The following is a 17,141-nucleotide window of genomic DNA, read 5'->3' as shown; positions in this document are numbered from 1 at the left end:
GGCCAAAGTATTGGAGCTTCAGCTTCATTCCTTCCAATGAATAGTCAGGGTTGGTTTCCTTTAGGATTGACTGGTTGCATATAAATGGGATCAGTTACTTTAATTGATTTTCAAATGTTGAACCTGGCTGACCATAGGTTTAACCTTTGTGTGTTGGGATGACTCACAAATTCTGCTATCTGCTCAGTTTTTCTTCTGGTACATTCCATGTAACACTCCATGTAAAAGAAATCACAAACTGGATCTCTGCCTACTAGAGCAGACATTTCTGCTGCTCCTTAGCTGTAACCATAAGGACACCCTGCTTTTCCATGACAGTAGGGTAATACCCCTGACACCATCCACCTACAATGTGGGAAACCTCGGTTTCATCCCTGGGTTGGAAAGATCCCCTGAAGGAGGGCATAGCAACCCACTCCAGTATTCTTGCCTGGGAAACCCCATGGACAGAGGAGCCTGGCGGGCTACAGTCCATGGGGTCACAAAGAATTGGACATGACTGAAATGACTGAGCATGCAGGCAACTTGTAGTTTGGGTCTTAGTTTTTTTTTTTTTTTTAATCTTCTCCCTTTTTTCTCCCTTTTATGGTTTTAAATGAGCATTTTCTATTATTCTATTTTCTCTCTTCTCTTATATGAATTATCCTTTTTTGAAAACTGTTAGTGGTTTCCCTAAAATTTGCAGTATACATTTACTAGTAATCTAAGTCACTTTCAATAATTCTGTACCACTGCACAGATAGTGTATATACCTTGTAATAGAGTATCAGTATTCCCAATTTCTCCCTCCTGTCCCTTCCAATATTGCTGTCATTCCTTTCCATACAATACATTATTGCTATTGTTATTTTGAACAACTATCGATTAGTTCAATTAAGAATAAGAGTGTAAAATATTTTATTTTTTATTTTTTCCTTCTCTGGCCTTTTTTTGTATGTATAGGTCTGGACTTCCAACCTATATAATTTTCCTTCTCTCTAGAAAACATCTTTTATCATTTCTTTGAAGGCAGGTCTACTGTCAACAGATTCCCTTAGTTCTTTGTCATATTTCCTCTTTATAAAAAAAAAATATTTATTTATTCTCAACCGTGCTGGGTCTTTGCTGCCAGGTGGGCTCTTTGGTTACGGCGAGCGGGAGCTACTCTAGTTGTGACGTCTTCTTACTGCAGAGGCTTCTCCTGTTGCAGCGCGTGGGCGCTAGGGCACAGGCTCAGTAGTCGTGGCACACAGGCTTGCTTGCTCTGCAGAACGTAGGATCCTTCCAGACCAGGAATCAAACCCATGTCTCCTGCACTGGCAGGCAGATTCTTTACCGCTGAGCCGCCAGGAAAGCCCCCTTCACTTTAAAAAAATATATATTTTCTTATGTTTACTTATAAATCAGTTTATCCACTCACATCGTTTCAACTGTTAAATTGTTCTGGAATTCTTATCTTTCAAAACCAGCACCTTCATAGCCTTCATCCTATTTGTTTTTCTCATAGAAAATCTCATCGATTTGCCACTTTCAGTTTAATACTTGTTTCTTGAGTGCTGCTGCCTATATTTCAGCCTCTACTGTAGCCCTCCCTCTTTTGCCAGAACCCTGGAATCTCTAGATTTATCTCATGTTGGTATAGGTGATTTGTTGGTATAGGTGATGCCTTCTGTCAGTCAGTCACTTGGTGTCAGTTTTGGTTTTGGCCCTGCCATGCAGCATGTGGGCACTTAGTTCCCCTACCAGGGATGGAACCGGTGCCCCCTGCACTGAGTCACTGGACCACCAAGAAAGGCCCTGGTGTCAAATTTTGATTGTAGTTTTCATTCTTTCTGATACAGTGTTTTCATAGGACGTTCTTGAATTAACTATTTTTTAACAAGTTTTGGTGTGTATGCATGGTAAAATATACATAATATAAAATTTACCATTTTAACCATCTTAGAGTACACAGTTCAATGGCGTAAAGTATATTCACAGCACTGTGCAACTATCACTACTGTTCATTTCCAGAACTTTTTCATCATCTCAAACAGAATTCTGTACCCGTTAAACACTAGCTCCCCATTCCCCTACCCACCAACCCCTGGTAGCTTCTATTCTACTTTCTGTCTCTATGAATTTACCAATTCTAATAACTTGTATAAATGGAGTTGCACAATACTTACCCCTTTGTTCTTGGCTTATTTCACTTAGGGTACTGTCCTGGAGGTTTATCTATGTTGTAGTATGTATAAGAATTTTATTCCCCTTTTTTTTGTGGTAAAATATATATAAAACATAAGATTTACCATTTTAACAAGCATACAGTTCAGACATTAGGCACATTCATGTTGTTGCACAGCCGTCACCACCATCCATCTCCAGAGCCTTCTCATCATCCCTAACTGAAACTCAGCACTAACTCCCCATCCCTCCTTCCCATCCCCTAAAACCTGTATTCTCCTTTCTGATTGTACGGATTTGACTATTCTAATTGCCACGTATAAATGGATTATATAGTATTTGACCTTTTGTGATTGTTTATTTCATGTAGTGTAATGTCCCTCAGGTTAATCCGTGCTAGAGTATGTATCAGAATTTTCTTCCTTTTTAAAGCTGAATAATGTTCCATTGCATGTATATCTACATTTTGTTTATCTATTTGTCTATCAGTGAGCACTTGGATTACTTCCACCATAATGCTGCTTTGAACATGAGCATACAAGCTCTCTGTTCCAGTCCTTCCTTTCCCTTCTTTTGGATCTATTCCCAGAAGTGAAATTGTTGGATTATATGGTAATTCTGTTTTAGTTTCTTGAGCATTTGCCTTACTGTTTTCCATGGAATCTGCACCATTTTACATTCCTGTCAGCAATGGACAAGGTTTCAGTTTCTCCATATTCCTGCCAGTACTTGTCATTTATTTTAGCCATCCTATTGGGTATGGGGTAGTATCTCATTATGGTTTTGATTTGCATTCTTTAATGATTAGTGATGTGGGATATCTTTTCCTGTGTTTGTTGACCAATTGTAGATCTTCTTTGGAGAAATGTCTATTCAAATCCTTTGCTCATTTTTATTTGGATTGCTTGGGTGTTCTTCGTATTGAGTTATAGGAGCTAGTGTGTGTGGTTTTGTGTGTGTGTGTTTTGCTTTGTTTGTTTGTTCTTGGCCACACTGTGCAGCTTGTGGGATCTTAGTTCCCCGACCAGGAACTGAACCCTGGTCCTCGGCAGTGAGAGCTTGGATTCCTCACCAGTGGACTGCGGTAGAATTCCCAGGAGCTAGTGTTTAGTTGTTCCTGCAGATAATGTTCATCAGTTCTGCGTCTGATAAGCTGGTCTTGACTGTGACTCGTTGTGCTCACCTGTTTTGGGGGGGCAGTTTGCTCTGTTACCACATTTCTCTGAGGGATCTAAGACAGAGACAAATCATTGATTTTCAGTTTCGTTCAGCTTTTTCTGTTGTTGTGAGGATGGAAGTGATGACTTCTTATCTTTTGTGTGTTAGTTCTATAGCCAGTGTTCAGAGTCCTATTTTTAAAGTACAGATCTGATTTTACCACCTTCCCTATCACCCCCAATTCAGTAGTTTTTTGTTGTGCGATTGATAAAATTGACATTTAAGATTATCTTCCAAGGGTTTGCATGTTCTAATCCATGACTTCTTATCTCTTCAGAATTCATCTTCTTGCTTTATGCTTTTTCCCCACGGGAACTCTTTGATTGCCCTCTTTCTTCTACCTGTATTGCTTCTCATCACTCTCTTCCACCCTTCACCAAGTAAACACATTCTTTTTTAGTTGAGACATCCCTTCCTTGGGGGAAGCTTTTCCTGACCTCCCTGACAAGGTCAAATTCTCTAACATTTATTGTCTTTTAGCACCTTGTTACCACTCCTTTATGTTATTTCACAGTTGTGATGTTAAATTTAAAATTATTTAACTAATGCCTATTTCTCTGACTAGACTATAAATTCTATGAGGGCAAAAACAGTGTCTCTCTTGACTTAGCATTGTATCCCCAGAGCTTCTCACAGTATCAGATGACTTGATAAATATTTGTTAAATGAATTAATAAATCTTTTTGGAGGGTGATTTTTCAGTATCTATAAAGATTCTACCTATAGAAATTTATCCTGAAGCTATAGTTATACAAGCAAACAAAAGTAAATATACAAAGATGTTATTCATAATGTTCTTTGAAATAATAGAAATCTATTTGATATATTATTGATGAAATAATAGAAACCTATATTCAGTTCAAAAATATGTCATTGTAAAAGGAAACAGGATAAAGAAAGGGACAGGATAAAAGTCTTTATACTGTAATACCTCTATATTTCTAAATTAAACTTTGGAGAATAAGAGTGAAAGCTATAATATACTGAGATTATAACTGCATTAAAATAATACAGATGAAAATATTACTGGAAGAAAGTACAGTTAAATATTAATAAGGGTTTATGTATGATATTTTTCTCTGTGGTTTTTCAGTTGTGGTTATAGTATTTTCATGAAGACAAAAATATACTTTCTTATATATGAAGAAAACAATTGGAGGGACTTCCCTGCTGGCCCAGTGGTTAAGATTCTGAGCTCCCAATGCAGGGGGCCCAGGTTCGATCCCTCGTCAGGAAACTGGATCCCACATGCTGCAACTAAGACCTGGTGCAGCCAAATAAATAAATAAATAAAAAGAAAACAACTGGAAAAATCATCACTAAATGCTTAAGCTGGTCTTCAAGGCAGTATACTTTATATTTTAGGATTATCTTTCATATTTTATAATTGTCTATTTTAGAACAGAGTTTTCAGAAATCCTGGAAACAGTTAATTCGAAAGATCCAGTTTATTTTAATTGGCTAGACATCAGTTTAAAACATTTAAGACAGAAATTATATTACTAATTGCACTCTTGAATGCCCTCAAGACACTGGACATTTACATAATCAAATAGGGCAGTATAGGGGATTCCCTGATGGTCCAGTGGTTAGGGTCAGTTGGCTCTCTTTACCAAGGCCCGGGTTCAGTTCCTGGTTGGGGAACTAAAATTGCACAAGCCAAGCTGCGTTGCCAAAAAAAAAAGACAGTGGACTATAAATTTTAATTACATTGTTTTAGTACTGGTATAATTTGGGGTATGCTATAATACCGTGATATATTTCACAGGGGAAACATACAAAGCAGCGTAATGGTCAGTAAAATTTGACCTTTTTTAACTAGAGGTGTTTGTATTTGTTTCCTAGCGGAGGTGAAACGTGTCGGAGATACACTTTTGGGTATGGCTACACAATGTGTTCAAGTCAAGAATGTAATAAAAACATCCCCTCAAACTCTCTCAAACCTGTGCCTGAAGATAAATGTTAAACTTGGAGGGATCAATAATATTCTTGTACCTCATCAAAGGTAAGATAAGCTAATCACCTAATAAGATATTCATTTTTTTCCATTAGTTTTCACACCTTAATTTTTCTATGTATTGCCATACCTAAGACCTATGTAAGAGACAACTTTGATGATTCCTGCTGTGGGAGAGAAGTAGAAATTTCAGCAAAAAGTAAAGAGTTTTGATTGGCAAAATTTAAGAGACTGCTTTATGAAAAATCCCATTTTCATTTAGTACGCAAAGTTCCTCAGCTCTCACTAGAAAGTATTGCGAACTTTATTTTTCAGATGCATCCAGCTTGTAAAACTCTTTCATTGTTTGATAGTCACCTCCTTTTTTCTTTTGGCCGCGCTGGGTCTTCGTTAGGTGGGCTTTCTCTGGTTGCATCGAGTGGGGGCCACTCTTCGTCGTGGCGCTTGGGCTTCTCCTTGCGGTGGCTTCTCGTGCTGCGGGGCGCAGGCTGTGTGTGCGTGGGCTTCAGAAGCTGCAGCGCGTGGGCTCCGTCGTCGCAGCTCCCAGGCTCTAGAGCGAAGGCTCGGTAGTCGTTGCACATGGGCTTAGTTGCTCTGCGACATGTGGAATTTTCGAACCCATGTCCCCTACATCGGCAGGTGGATTCTTATCCACTGCGCCACCAGGGAAGTCCAGTAGTCATCTTCAAGCTGGTGTCTTGAGGCTCCTCACCTAGAAAGTGAGGGAAGCCTTTCTTCCTCCTTTAGGAACTTCGGGTGGGGTTAGGGGAGAAGTGAAGTGGAGTGAAAGTTGCTCAGTCATGTCCGACTCTTTGCGACCCCATGGACTGTACAGTCCATGGATTTCTTCAGACCAGAAGAGTGGGTAGCTGTTCCCTTCTTCAGGGGATCTTCCCAACTCAGGGATCCTCCCACATTGCAAGTGGATTCTTTACCAGCTGAGCCACCAGGGAAGCCCAGGGGTTAAAGGAGGGGACATGTCAATTAAGTAAATCAGTTAAATTAAGTCATGTCAACTGCTGGGGTCAGTGGGACAACAGATGTTACTGTTACATCGCCAGCGTGGCTAAGAGCTCTTAGGAAGTATGAGACATGATGACCTAGAAATAGGGTGCTGAGGAAGAGACATAATGTTATTTGGAGAATTAAACAATAGGTTTCCTTGTAATAGTTAAAGCAACGAGGGCTCTAAGATGTTAAATGTCTTGTTGACACAAAAGCTTTTTTTTCTGTTTTTCCATACTGCCTCTATTTCCCATCCCTATTAAATATATATGATATTCATAAATAAGATGAATATAGAATGTTATCAAGCCCAAGAACTAAGAGAAATAGTCATTTGACTTTCAAGAATACAATTTTAAAATAAAATAAACCACTAGCTACTTTATGACTATTAAATATATGTTACTCAAATTTTATACTTTTGTTTAAGGGCAGGGAAGTAGTAGACTCCCTTAATCCCTTCCAGTGTGGTTTAATGATTCTTTATCTCCTTTCAAGATTACATTGGCTTAAAATGTAAGTAGATTAAAGAAAAGTAAAGTCACTCAGTCGTGCATGACTCTTTGAGACCCCATGGACTATAGCCTACCAGGCTCCTCTGTCCGTGGGATTTTCCAGGCAAGAGTACTGGAGTGGGTTGCCATTTCCTCTCCAGGGGATCTTCCCTACCCAGGGATCGAACCCGGGTCTCCAGCATTGCAGATAGACGCTTTACCATCTGAGCCACCAAGAAACCCAGATTAAAGAAAGGTTGATATAAATTGATGGATTAATATGAGGAGATTTTGTCATTTTATGCCTATTATGAAGAATGCTAGCAGCAACTGCCCTTTACAACCACCAGCACAGCTGCTTAAGGCAGAAACTGTCTAAAAAGGATCTTCTCTGTGCTGTGCCAACAACTTGCAGTTGTGCTGCCCTAGTGTGAAACAGATAAAAGCATAATGAAAAAATGTATCTAACTCTTGTTAAAAATGTGTTTAAGACCTTCTGTGTTCCAGCAACCAGTGATCTTTTTGGGAGCAGATGTCACTCATCCGCCAGCTGGTGATGGGAAGAAGCCTTCTATTGCTGCTGTGAGTATTGGGCAGGTTTATCTTATCTTAAGTTTACATGAAGATCAACATTTTGGTTTTAACTTTCTGAATTTTAATGACATTTTCTTTGACATAAACTTTTGTAAATATATATAAAGTTTTAAAAATACATTTGTAAAAAAATAATAAAAAAATAAAAATACATTTGTGAAGTTTTACAGATATATGTATCTTTATGTAGATCTATCCAGAACCAACTTTCAAATGTTCTTTGGATTTTTTAAAAGGATGATTTTTCTCTAGTTCGGAGGCTACAGGTTCCATATATATCTATCAGATCAAGTTTATTAATTGTATTACTCAACTCTTCCGTGTCCTACACAGAAATTTGTCTGTCTGGCCTCTCCATAATTGCATATTTTCAGTTACTTTTTATAATTCAAAGAGTTTATGTATTTCAGTCTTGTTTTCGTTACAGAAAGATGTATCACATACAAGTTTGGTGCATTGCTTTTTTTTTTCAGTATAAAATATCTTTCACCTTTGTCCAGATTAATACTTTGCACTTGAATTCTTTAACACTGCTCCTCTTAACATCTGCCTCTTCTATCTCTTGCCTACCTTTATTTATTTTTTAATTTTCATTTTTAGTTGTTCCGGGTCTTCGTTGTTGCAAAGGCTTTTCTCTAGTTGCAGTGAGTGGGGGCTACTCGCTAATTGCAATGCATGGTCTGCAACAGACAACAGTATTAAGACACAGAAAGAAAAAATTAAGATAGCTATTCTCAATACCAATATTAACTTCTCCAGTGACCAGATACAAAGCATAAATAACAACACAATAAGACTGAGTATAGAGTCAGGCCTTTTTATCTAGGGCATTGCAGTAAGAGAGGAAAAATTCTTTTAAAATTTAGGAAGCATAACAGTTCTTAAAGTGAAAGTGAAAGAAAGTGAAAGTCACTAGGTCATGTCTGACTCTTTACAATCCATGGAATTCTCCAGGCCAGAATACTGGAGCAGGTGGCTGTTCCCTTCTTCAGGGGATCTTCACCAACCCAGTGATTGAACCCAGGTCTCCCACATTGCCGATGGATTCTTTACCAGCTGAGCCCCCAGGGAAGCCTGAGAATGCTGGAGTGGCTAGCCTACCCTTCTTCAGGGGATCTTCCCTACTGAGAATCAAACCAGGGTCTCCTGCCTTGCAGATGGATTCTTTACCAACTGAGCTATCAGGGAAGCCCCCCCAAAAAGATGCCAAAATCATCTGAGTATGACTTTTGGGGTGGTTTGCTAAACTGTAAGAGAAATCAGGTGTTTGAATGGTGGTGGTTTAGTTGCAAAATCGTGTCTGACTCTTGGAGACCCCATGGACTGTAGCCTGCCAGGCTTCTCTGTACATGAAGTTTTCTAGGCAAGAATACTGGAGTGGGTTGCCATTTCCTTCTCCAGGGGATCTTCCCCATCCAGGGATCGCACCTGGGTCTCCTGCATTGTAGGAGGATTCTTTACCAACTGAGCTACCAGGGAAGCACAGGTGTTTGAATGGATCCTCTTTTTTACTTTTCTTCTTCCTCTTCTTCTCTTTATATACATCTTTTTGTCTTTCTATCTTTACTAATATTTAGGTTTACCAGCCACATCTGTAAACTAGAATCAAATTGTTAAATGTAAAGTGCAGCCTACTTAGAGGAAAATACTTTTCGACCCTAGACTGGGTCTTTTATTCTGTTCTTCACTGGCATTGTCTGTCTTCATTACTTTCAAAATGAACAGTGATTGTTAAAGTTATAGTAAAATACACATTTAAATGAAATCTAGGTACTTTTTTCCAACTTTTTATGGTAAAATTCATATTCATACACTTTTGATTACCTTAATTTCTATTTTTTTCTTTACTTCTTCCAACCTAGGTTGTAGGTAGTATGGATGCCCACCCAAGCAGATACTGTGCTACCGTAAGAGTTCAGAGACCCCGACAGGAGATCATCCAGGACCTCGCCTCCATGGTCCGAGAACTTCTCATTCAGTTTTATAAGTCAACTCGGTTCAAGCCTACTCGTATCATCTTCTATCGGGATGGTGTTTCAGAGGGGCAGTTCAGGCAGGTTGGTTGCCTGGGATTCTCCCATACTATGGTTATGTCAGGTACTGTATTTATAATGTAGTGTCTAGTTCTGAAGTTAGAAGCCTTAATTAAGTTGAAAGCTCCTACAGTCAAATTTTGACCCTTCTTTAGATTTTTCCTTTTAAAGTGTTTATTGTGGATGTGTAAGCCTTGATCACTAAGACCATGCCCTGGTAGCAGTCAGTATAAAATAGAGAAGTATAGTTAGCTATAAGTTAATGAGTTAAGAAACTGAGTCTAAATCAGTATCTTACTTTGAAGTTTGTATAGAACAACTGACTCTATCAAATCTTCCCATTTCATCTTCTCTAGGTATTATATTATGAACTCCTAGCAATTCGAGAAGCCTGCATCAGTTTGGAGAAAGACTATCAACCTGGAATAACCTACATTGTAGTTCAGAAGAGACACCACACTCGACTGTTTTGTGCTGATAGAACTGAAAGGGTAATCTTGCATCTGTTGGAACACTTTTTGTCTCAAGCAAAGGTTATATCGTGTGGTTCATAGAGCACTTAACAAAGGCTCTTTGCCAACAGCAGAATTTCTAACATATGATAGTAGGTTACAACAAAACAGTTTGATTATGAGTATAGAAGCATCAAAACAGGATAATTTTTTTAACCTCCTAGAATTTCTAGGAGCACTCCAAATGTTCAGAATCCCACTGTATGTTTTTGTTGCTGTGAAGAATCTTAGAGTTTTTTTTTTTTTTTAGAGTTTTAAAATTATTCTTTTTATTCATATTTTCCCTCAATGTTCAGAAGAAAAAAATTACATCCTAGTTTCAAAATCTCTTGTAAAAATTAATTTTACAAATGAGGGACATTCTAGAGTGATTAGTGAAAATTCATGCAAGCTAACTTTCATTTCCAGTGCTTAGCCTCCATCTTTCAAACCTTAGAGCAGAGAAATCTGAAAATTGCAAGGGTTAGTGTTCTCTTGGGAAGGGGGATCATTAGAAAAGACTGAGAAAGCGAGGAGTGTATCTTGTCTTTGGTATATATTTTGATACCTGGTCTTTGATTGCACTCATTGTATAACTTTGGGCAAATAACTTAAAATCTCTGCGCCTGTTTTTTTCTAAACAAATTTTGGATAGCATTAATACTTGCCTTATTTGGGGTTTTTGAAAGAATTTTTAAAAATTAAAACATGTTAATATACTTAGAACGGTGCTTGGCACATGCCGAGCATTCAGTGGAAGTTAACTAGTTGTAGGATGGTGGTGATGGTGGTTGTGATGGAGAAAGAGGGCATGATGACAGGCACTGTTCTGGATCTTTTTTATAAGTTTAACTCATTTAGTCCTCACAAACAACACTATGAGGTACTTTATTTATTATTATCCCCATTTTTCACAGGAGGAAACTGTGGCACATGGAGGTTAAATAACCTCCCAAGGTTACAAAGCTAGTAATGGGTAGAGCTGGGACTCAAATTAGGCAATCGTTTTAGGTAGTCTGGCTCCAGGGTGCTCTTAATACTGTCCTTTACCACATCTCTCATAGCAGTAATGGTAGTTTTATTTTGGCCTCCATGTTGTTCAAGTCCTTTGCCACAAATTACTAGCTACATTTCTATACCTAGGAAACCAAAGCTTTCTTCGGAAGTTGGATTAGGAAAATCTAAGTTAGATTTAAAGATTTCTTGCAACTGGTGTTTAATAGTGCTTTTCCTTCATTTATTTGCTTCTCTTTCACCTTTGCTTTCAGTACCTCCTAATCATAATAGATGAGAGATAATTATAAGTTAGGAAATAGGCACAGCATTTATAATAGGAATTATAAATGAGGAAAGGAAAACACTGTGTCCTAGCTTTCATGACTAGAAACTTGGTGGTGCTGTGATACAAACCCAGGCATTCTGCTGCCCCTGTAAATAGAGTAAAGCTTTTTATATATGTATTAATTAGGAGATCTGTGTGTTAAGAATAGGCATAACTAGTAAGATTATGAACTATTTCCTTTATTTTGTGACTTGGTGAAGGCTAGCTGGCTGCCCCGCAAGGCTGTAACTGAAGCCCCCACCTGGTGGGGGTCCCTCACACAGCAGAAGGAATATCTGAGTCAGTAGGATAGTTTCTGATTTGTTAGCCTTATAAACCTCCACTTATAATTAATCATTTTAAGTGTGTTAGGGATAAGGAGGTAGAGGTAAGTATATATATGCATTTTAAATTGTTTTGTTAGGAGCCTTTCATTATCAGGAATTTGTACCTGTTTCATTCGCATCATGTATTACTTAGAGACAGTCATGGTGTCTATTTCCTTATAAGATGTTGAAACTGCTAATATGAAATAAAAGGTGTAGGGCCTTTGTAGTCATTTCCGTGTTTGACTGTCAGTGCTGGCCTTTACTGTATGCTGCTGGGCAAGTTACTTTATATTCCTGAGCCATAGTTTGCCCCAAAATGGGAATAATGCTTAACTTGCAGGATTATCAGAATTAGAAATAACGTGTGGAAAATCCTGACATATAAATAACTACCAAATGGTGACTCTAGTTGATGTTGTTGTCAGCATCCTTTCACTCTAAAAATATAGGGTTCTCAGAAAAATGCTAATTTTCATAAGAATTACACACTAAGAGAGCCTGCTGTGCATGGATGTTATAGATTGGAGCACTTAAAGTTACTTCCTAAAAAATTGTTTTTAAGTCTTCAACCCATATTGGGATCAACTACCAGCTAAGCATCCATAGAGATGAATAAAACTTTGTTAATCAGCTCTCACTTTAGCAACTTTTAAGAATAGGAACTAGGACTAGAATAAGGTCTGCTCTTAATGCCTTCTCAAGTATTATTTCAAGATGGAAGTAGTGAAGCATGGGATCGGCCTGTGTATTTATATCTTTTTACAAGTGCCTTCAGATACATTCTTTACCTTTGTCTTGTTTGTTTAAATTTTGACCAAATGAATCTAGGTCGGAAGAAGTGGCAATATCCCAGCTGGAACAACGGTCGACACAGACATTACACACCCGTATGAGTTTGATTTTTACCTCTGTAGTCATGCTGGGATACAGGTAAGCCCAGACTTTGTGTGAAGTGATTCAATTCAGGAGCTTCCATTCTTCTGCATCTCAGAAAAAGGAGAAAGAAATATTCTTTTTTGCACTTCAGATTGATTCCATCTGAAGTTAGATGAAACTCTCAGTAACTAAATCATATCCCCTTTTTCACATTAAGGACTTATTTCTATGAAAATACCAGAATATGAATAGTTTAATAGAAGTCATCTCCCGAAACTGGGTCTTTAATGTAACCTGACTGTTCCTTTGATGTATTCTTTTTTATAATAATACATAATTTGATACATACATAATAATACATAATAATTTGATAATAATACAAAGTTTTCATAGAAAACTTTGATGTTTATTGGCAGATATTGAGCATGTGAGAGAGTTTAGTTGTAGAATTACAAACTTTTAAGCTTCAGTTAAATAACTTTTTAAGTCTTTCCTTATTTTCAGAAAATCTTTTTGTCAATTTGTTAGCTATACTTAGTAGCACATAAGCTGTAATTCAGTGCTTCTCAAACTGCTCAACAACAGAGAGTGAATCCACATTCCCACCATGTCTGAGAGATTGTAGCCCTAAACTATGTTAGTTTACTTGCTATTGATTAAAATAGAAACTTCAGGAAGGTACACCTGACTGTATATCTTAACGCTTTATATGTTCCACATACAATAACCCTGGTTTCACTCTTAGGGCTTTAAAATTATTGTCCCATTCATTTATATATGTCCTTATATCTGCTCCTCTTTACAATCAGTGTGGTACATTTTTATGGTGGGTGGTAACAGCCAACAAAACAAAGTTAAAAGTACCTTCTGAGCTAATATCTGTATCATTTGAGTACATGTTAACCTTATATTTCCCTCCATGTATCCGAATACTACTGCTGTAACTTCTTAAATAACATCGGGGAGAAAAAGATTCTCTGTTCATGTAAATTTTAGAAGTGCTGATTTAAAAAGTGGGGGGGGTTTTGTTTTGTTTTGTTTTTTACTTTAGAACTTTTGGATGCTATTCACATGCAAATGGTTATTATGAATTTTCAAGACAGGACCATATCTCCAATGTATTTAACCAGAAGCTTTAGGGAACAGTATTTTGAGGGGACACCAAGTTGAAAATTCACTCTAGTCAGCAAATAACCAGGAATATTTCACAGGGACCAAAGACCATTCTTTACATGTCTTCCCATATTTATTAGAATTTCAAACTTCTCTGAGATCAAAAAGAGGAGTCTTGGGACTTCCTTGGCAGTCCAGTGGTTAAGACTCCATGCTTCCACTGCAGTGGGTGCAGATCTGATCCCTGGTTGGGGAACTAAGGCCCCCCATGTTGCAGAGCATGTTCCCAAAGAAAAAGAAGTATGTTCCCTCCATACCCACATTGTTGAGAGTTTTCATTATAAATGGATGTTGAATTTTGTCAAATGCTTTTTCTGCCTCTATTGAAATGATCATATGATTTTTATCCTTAATTTTGTTAATGTGGTCAAATCACATTGACTGATTTGCAGATATTGATCCATCCTCACAACCTAGAATAAATCTGGGCTTCTCTGGTGACTCAGACTATAAAAAAAAATCTGCCCACAATGTGGGAGACCTAGGTTCAATCCCTGGGTTGGGGAGATCCCCTGGAGAAGGGAACAGCTACCCATTCCAGTATTCTTGCCGGGAGAATTCTATGGACAGAGGAGCCTGGCAGGCTAATAGGGTAGCAAAGAGTTGAACACAACTGAGTGACTTTCACTTTCAATCATGGTTTATGATCCTTTTAATGTATTGTTGAATTTGATTTGCTAATATTTTGTTGAGGATTTTTGTGTCTGTGCTCATCAGGGATATTGACTTGTAATTCTTTTGTTGAGACATCCTTGTCTGGTTTTGGTAGAAGGGTGATGCTAGCTAACTCTGTAAAATGAGTTTAGAAGAGTTTCCTCCTCTTTTATTTTTTGGAAACTTGAGGAGGATTGGCGTTAATTCTTCCTTGAATGTTTAGTAAAATTCACCAGGAAAACTATCTGGTCCTGGACTTTTATTTGTTGGGAGAATTTTGATTACTAGTCATCAAAATCACTTTGATTCAATCACTAGTAATCAATCTGTTCAGATTTTCTATTTTCTGCTCCATCATGATTCTATTTCTAACCCATCCTCCATATTACTGCTGACATTATTGATACTTTGTAAACCCCCAGTCTTTATCACACCTAAAATCTTTCCTAAAGAAAGCTGTGCAGTGCTTTCCCTGCTGCCTACAGATAGAAGTTCAAATTCCTAAGCATATCATTCAGTCTCATTCCAGATGTTCATTGCAATTTCATTTTTCCCCCCCGTAGGCTCCGTATTCTCTTCATCTTAGTCGATTAGCTGTTCCCTAAATCTACCATGGAGTTTTATGCCTCCTGTGTTTTGTTAAGGCTGTTCATTCTCTCTCGTGTTTGCTCAGCCCACCCACCCCCAAAAGGCCAAATATCCCTCATTCCCCTCTTGGTGAAGAACCTTCAGGGCTCACTCTCACAATTACTTCCTTCGGTATTCTTATACAGGCCTAGTACCAGTAATACTGTAGCCACTTCTTGGTTCTGTAACTGTAGACGCTCTGTTTGCGTTACTCCTCTTGTGAATCATGTTTTCCAAGAGAGGACGAACTTTTGGCTTTGTTTGCTTTGTTTTTCTTTGCAATTCGCAGTCTTTAGCATAGTAACTAACATATAGGCGCTCAGTTAAATGTTCTGGGTTTTAAAAAACATGTAACATACAATGTACCATTGTAGCTATTTTTCAAGTGTATAGTTCTTTGGCATTAAGTAATTCACATCATTGTGCAGCCATACCACCTTCTATCTCTGGAACTTTTTCATCTTCCCAGACACTCTGTACTCATTAAATACTAACTCCCTGTAGCTCAGCTGATAAAGAACCCACCCGTAATGTAGGACACCCCATTTCCATTCCTGAGTCGGGAGCATCCCCTGGAGAAGGGATAGGCTGCCCACTCCAGTATTCTTGGGCTTCCCTTGTGGCTCAGCTGGTAAAGAATCCACCTGCAATGTGGGAGACCTGGCTTCAGTCCCTGGGTTGGAAAATTCCCCGGGAGAAGAGAAAGGCTACCCAACCCATAGTGGAATTCTACTGGAGAATTCCATGGACTGTATGGTCCATGGGGTCACAAAGATTCAGACACGACTGAGCAAATTTCACTTTCAGTTTTCCCCATTCCCACCTCCCTCCAACCCATGATGATCACCATTCTACTTTCTGTCTCCTGTGAATTTCACTGTTTCAGGTACCTCATATAAATGAATTGTATAATATTTGTACTTTTGTGACTGGTTTTAGCATAACATCATGAAGGTTTAAGGCTTCCCAGGTGGCGCAGTGGTAAAGAATTCACCTATCAGTGCAGGAGACACAAGAGATGCGGGTTCAATCCCTGAATCAGGAAGATTCCCCTGGAGAAGGAAATGGCAACCCATTCCAGTATTCTTGCCTGGAAAATCCCATGGACAGAGGAGTTTGGCAGGCTACAGTCATTGGGGTCACAAAGAGTGGGACATGACTGAGCATACACATACACACATGTTAAGAACATAAGCTTTAGAAACAGAAAAGTTGACCTTTATCACTTAAATATAAAGGACTGTACCTTGGAAACATCAGGTTTCATCCATGTTATAGTATGTGACAGATTTTTCTTCCTTTTTCAGACTGAATAGTATTCCATTATATATATACATACACACACTACCCTTTATTTTATTATTTTTTTTAAAATTTATTTGATACTTTTTATCTTTTTGGCCACACCATGCAGCATGTGGGATCTTAGTTCCCAGACCAGGGATTGAACCCGTGCCCCCTGCAATGGAAGCATGGAGTCTTAACCACTGGACCACCTGGGAAACCCCACACACTACCCTTTATTATACATTCAGCCATCAGTAGATACTTGAATTGTGTCCACCTCCTAGCTATTGAGAATGATGCTGCTTTGAACCCAGGTGTGCAAAGATCTGTCCGAGTCCCTGTTTTTACTTCTTTGGGATATATACCCAGAATCAGCTAAATGTTGTTTGTTTTTCCACTGGATTATTAAACTACTATTTTGTTAATGTACAAAGCTATGGTAAATATTTTTTTAGAAGTTTAGAAATCAGCAGACTATTTCATTGCCTCCTATAGGGTACCAGCCGACCTTCACACTATCATGTTTTATGGGATGATAACTGCTTTACTGCAGATGAACTTCAGCTGCTAACTTACCAGCTCTGCCACACTTACGTGCGCTGTACACGATCTGTTTCTATACCTGCACCAGCGTATTATGCTCACCTGGTGGCATTTAGAGCCAGATATCATCTCGTGGACAAAGAACATGACAGGTAATATAGGAGCGTAACAAGCAGATTCTCACCCAAATCCAAATATGCTCTGTGTGTTAGGATTTTCTTGGGAAATGTCTTTTAAGTGTTTATGTGTAAGTGAGCATATATGTGCCTCTCTATTTGCCATAAAGTACTGCCACTTAGGATTAACATTCCACAGGCCATTAAAACAGTCAATGAGTCAAATAAAAAGCACTGATAGAACTAATTATCCAAGGTGAGGTTTCTTATTAAGATGT

At 38.3% G+C, this 17,141-nt stretch overlaps 1 protein-coding gene across 5 annotated transcripts in view; it reads left to right on the top strand.

Moving 5' to 3' along the window:
* The window catches only part of AGO3 (argonaute RISC catalytic component 3), a 118,479-nt gene that overhangs the window by 87,786 nt on the left and 13,552 nt on the right, over positions 1 to 17,141 (top strand). For all 5 annotated transcript variants that reach the window (XM_020880237.2, XM_070468406.1, XM_020880238.2 and 2 more), the window contains 6 exons: positions 5,209 to 5,368; positions 7,311 to 7,401; positions 9,276 to 9,470; positions 9,803 to 9,937; positions 12,416 to 12,517; positions 16,700 to 16,899. In XM_020880237.2, coding sequence (XP_020735896.1) covers positions 5,209 to 5,368; positions 7,311 to 7,401; positions 9,276 to 9,470; positions 9,803 to 9,937; positions 12,416 to 12,517; positions 16,700 to 16,899 — 883 coding nt within the window. The remainder of the gene's footprint in view (positions 1 to 5,208; positions 5,369 to 7,310; positions 7,402 to 9,275; positions 9,471 to 9,802; positions 9,938 to 12,415; positions 12,518 to 16,699; positions 16,900 to 17,141) is intronic.

This window comes from Odocoileus virginianus, chromosome 5 (assembly GCF_023699985.2).
Source record: "Odocoileus virginianus isolate 20LAN1187 ecotype Illinois chromosome 5, Ovbor_1.2, whole genome shotgun sequence".
NCBI lineage: Eukaryota > Metazoa > Chordata > Mammalia > Artiodactyla > Cervidae > Odocoileus > Odocoileus virginianus.
This window is presented reverse-complemented; position numbering and strand designations above follow the sequence as displayed.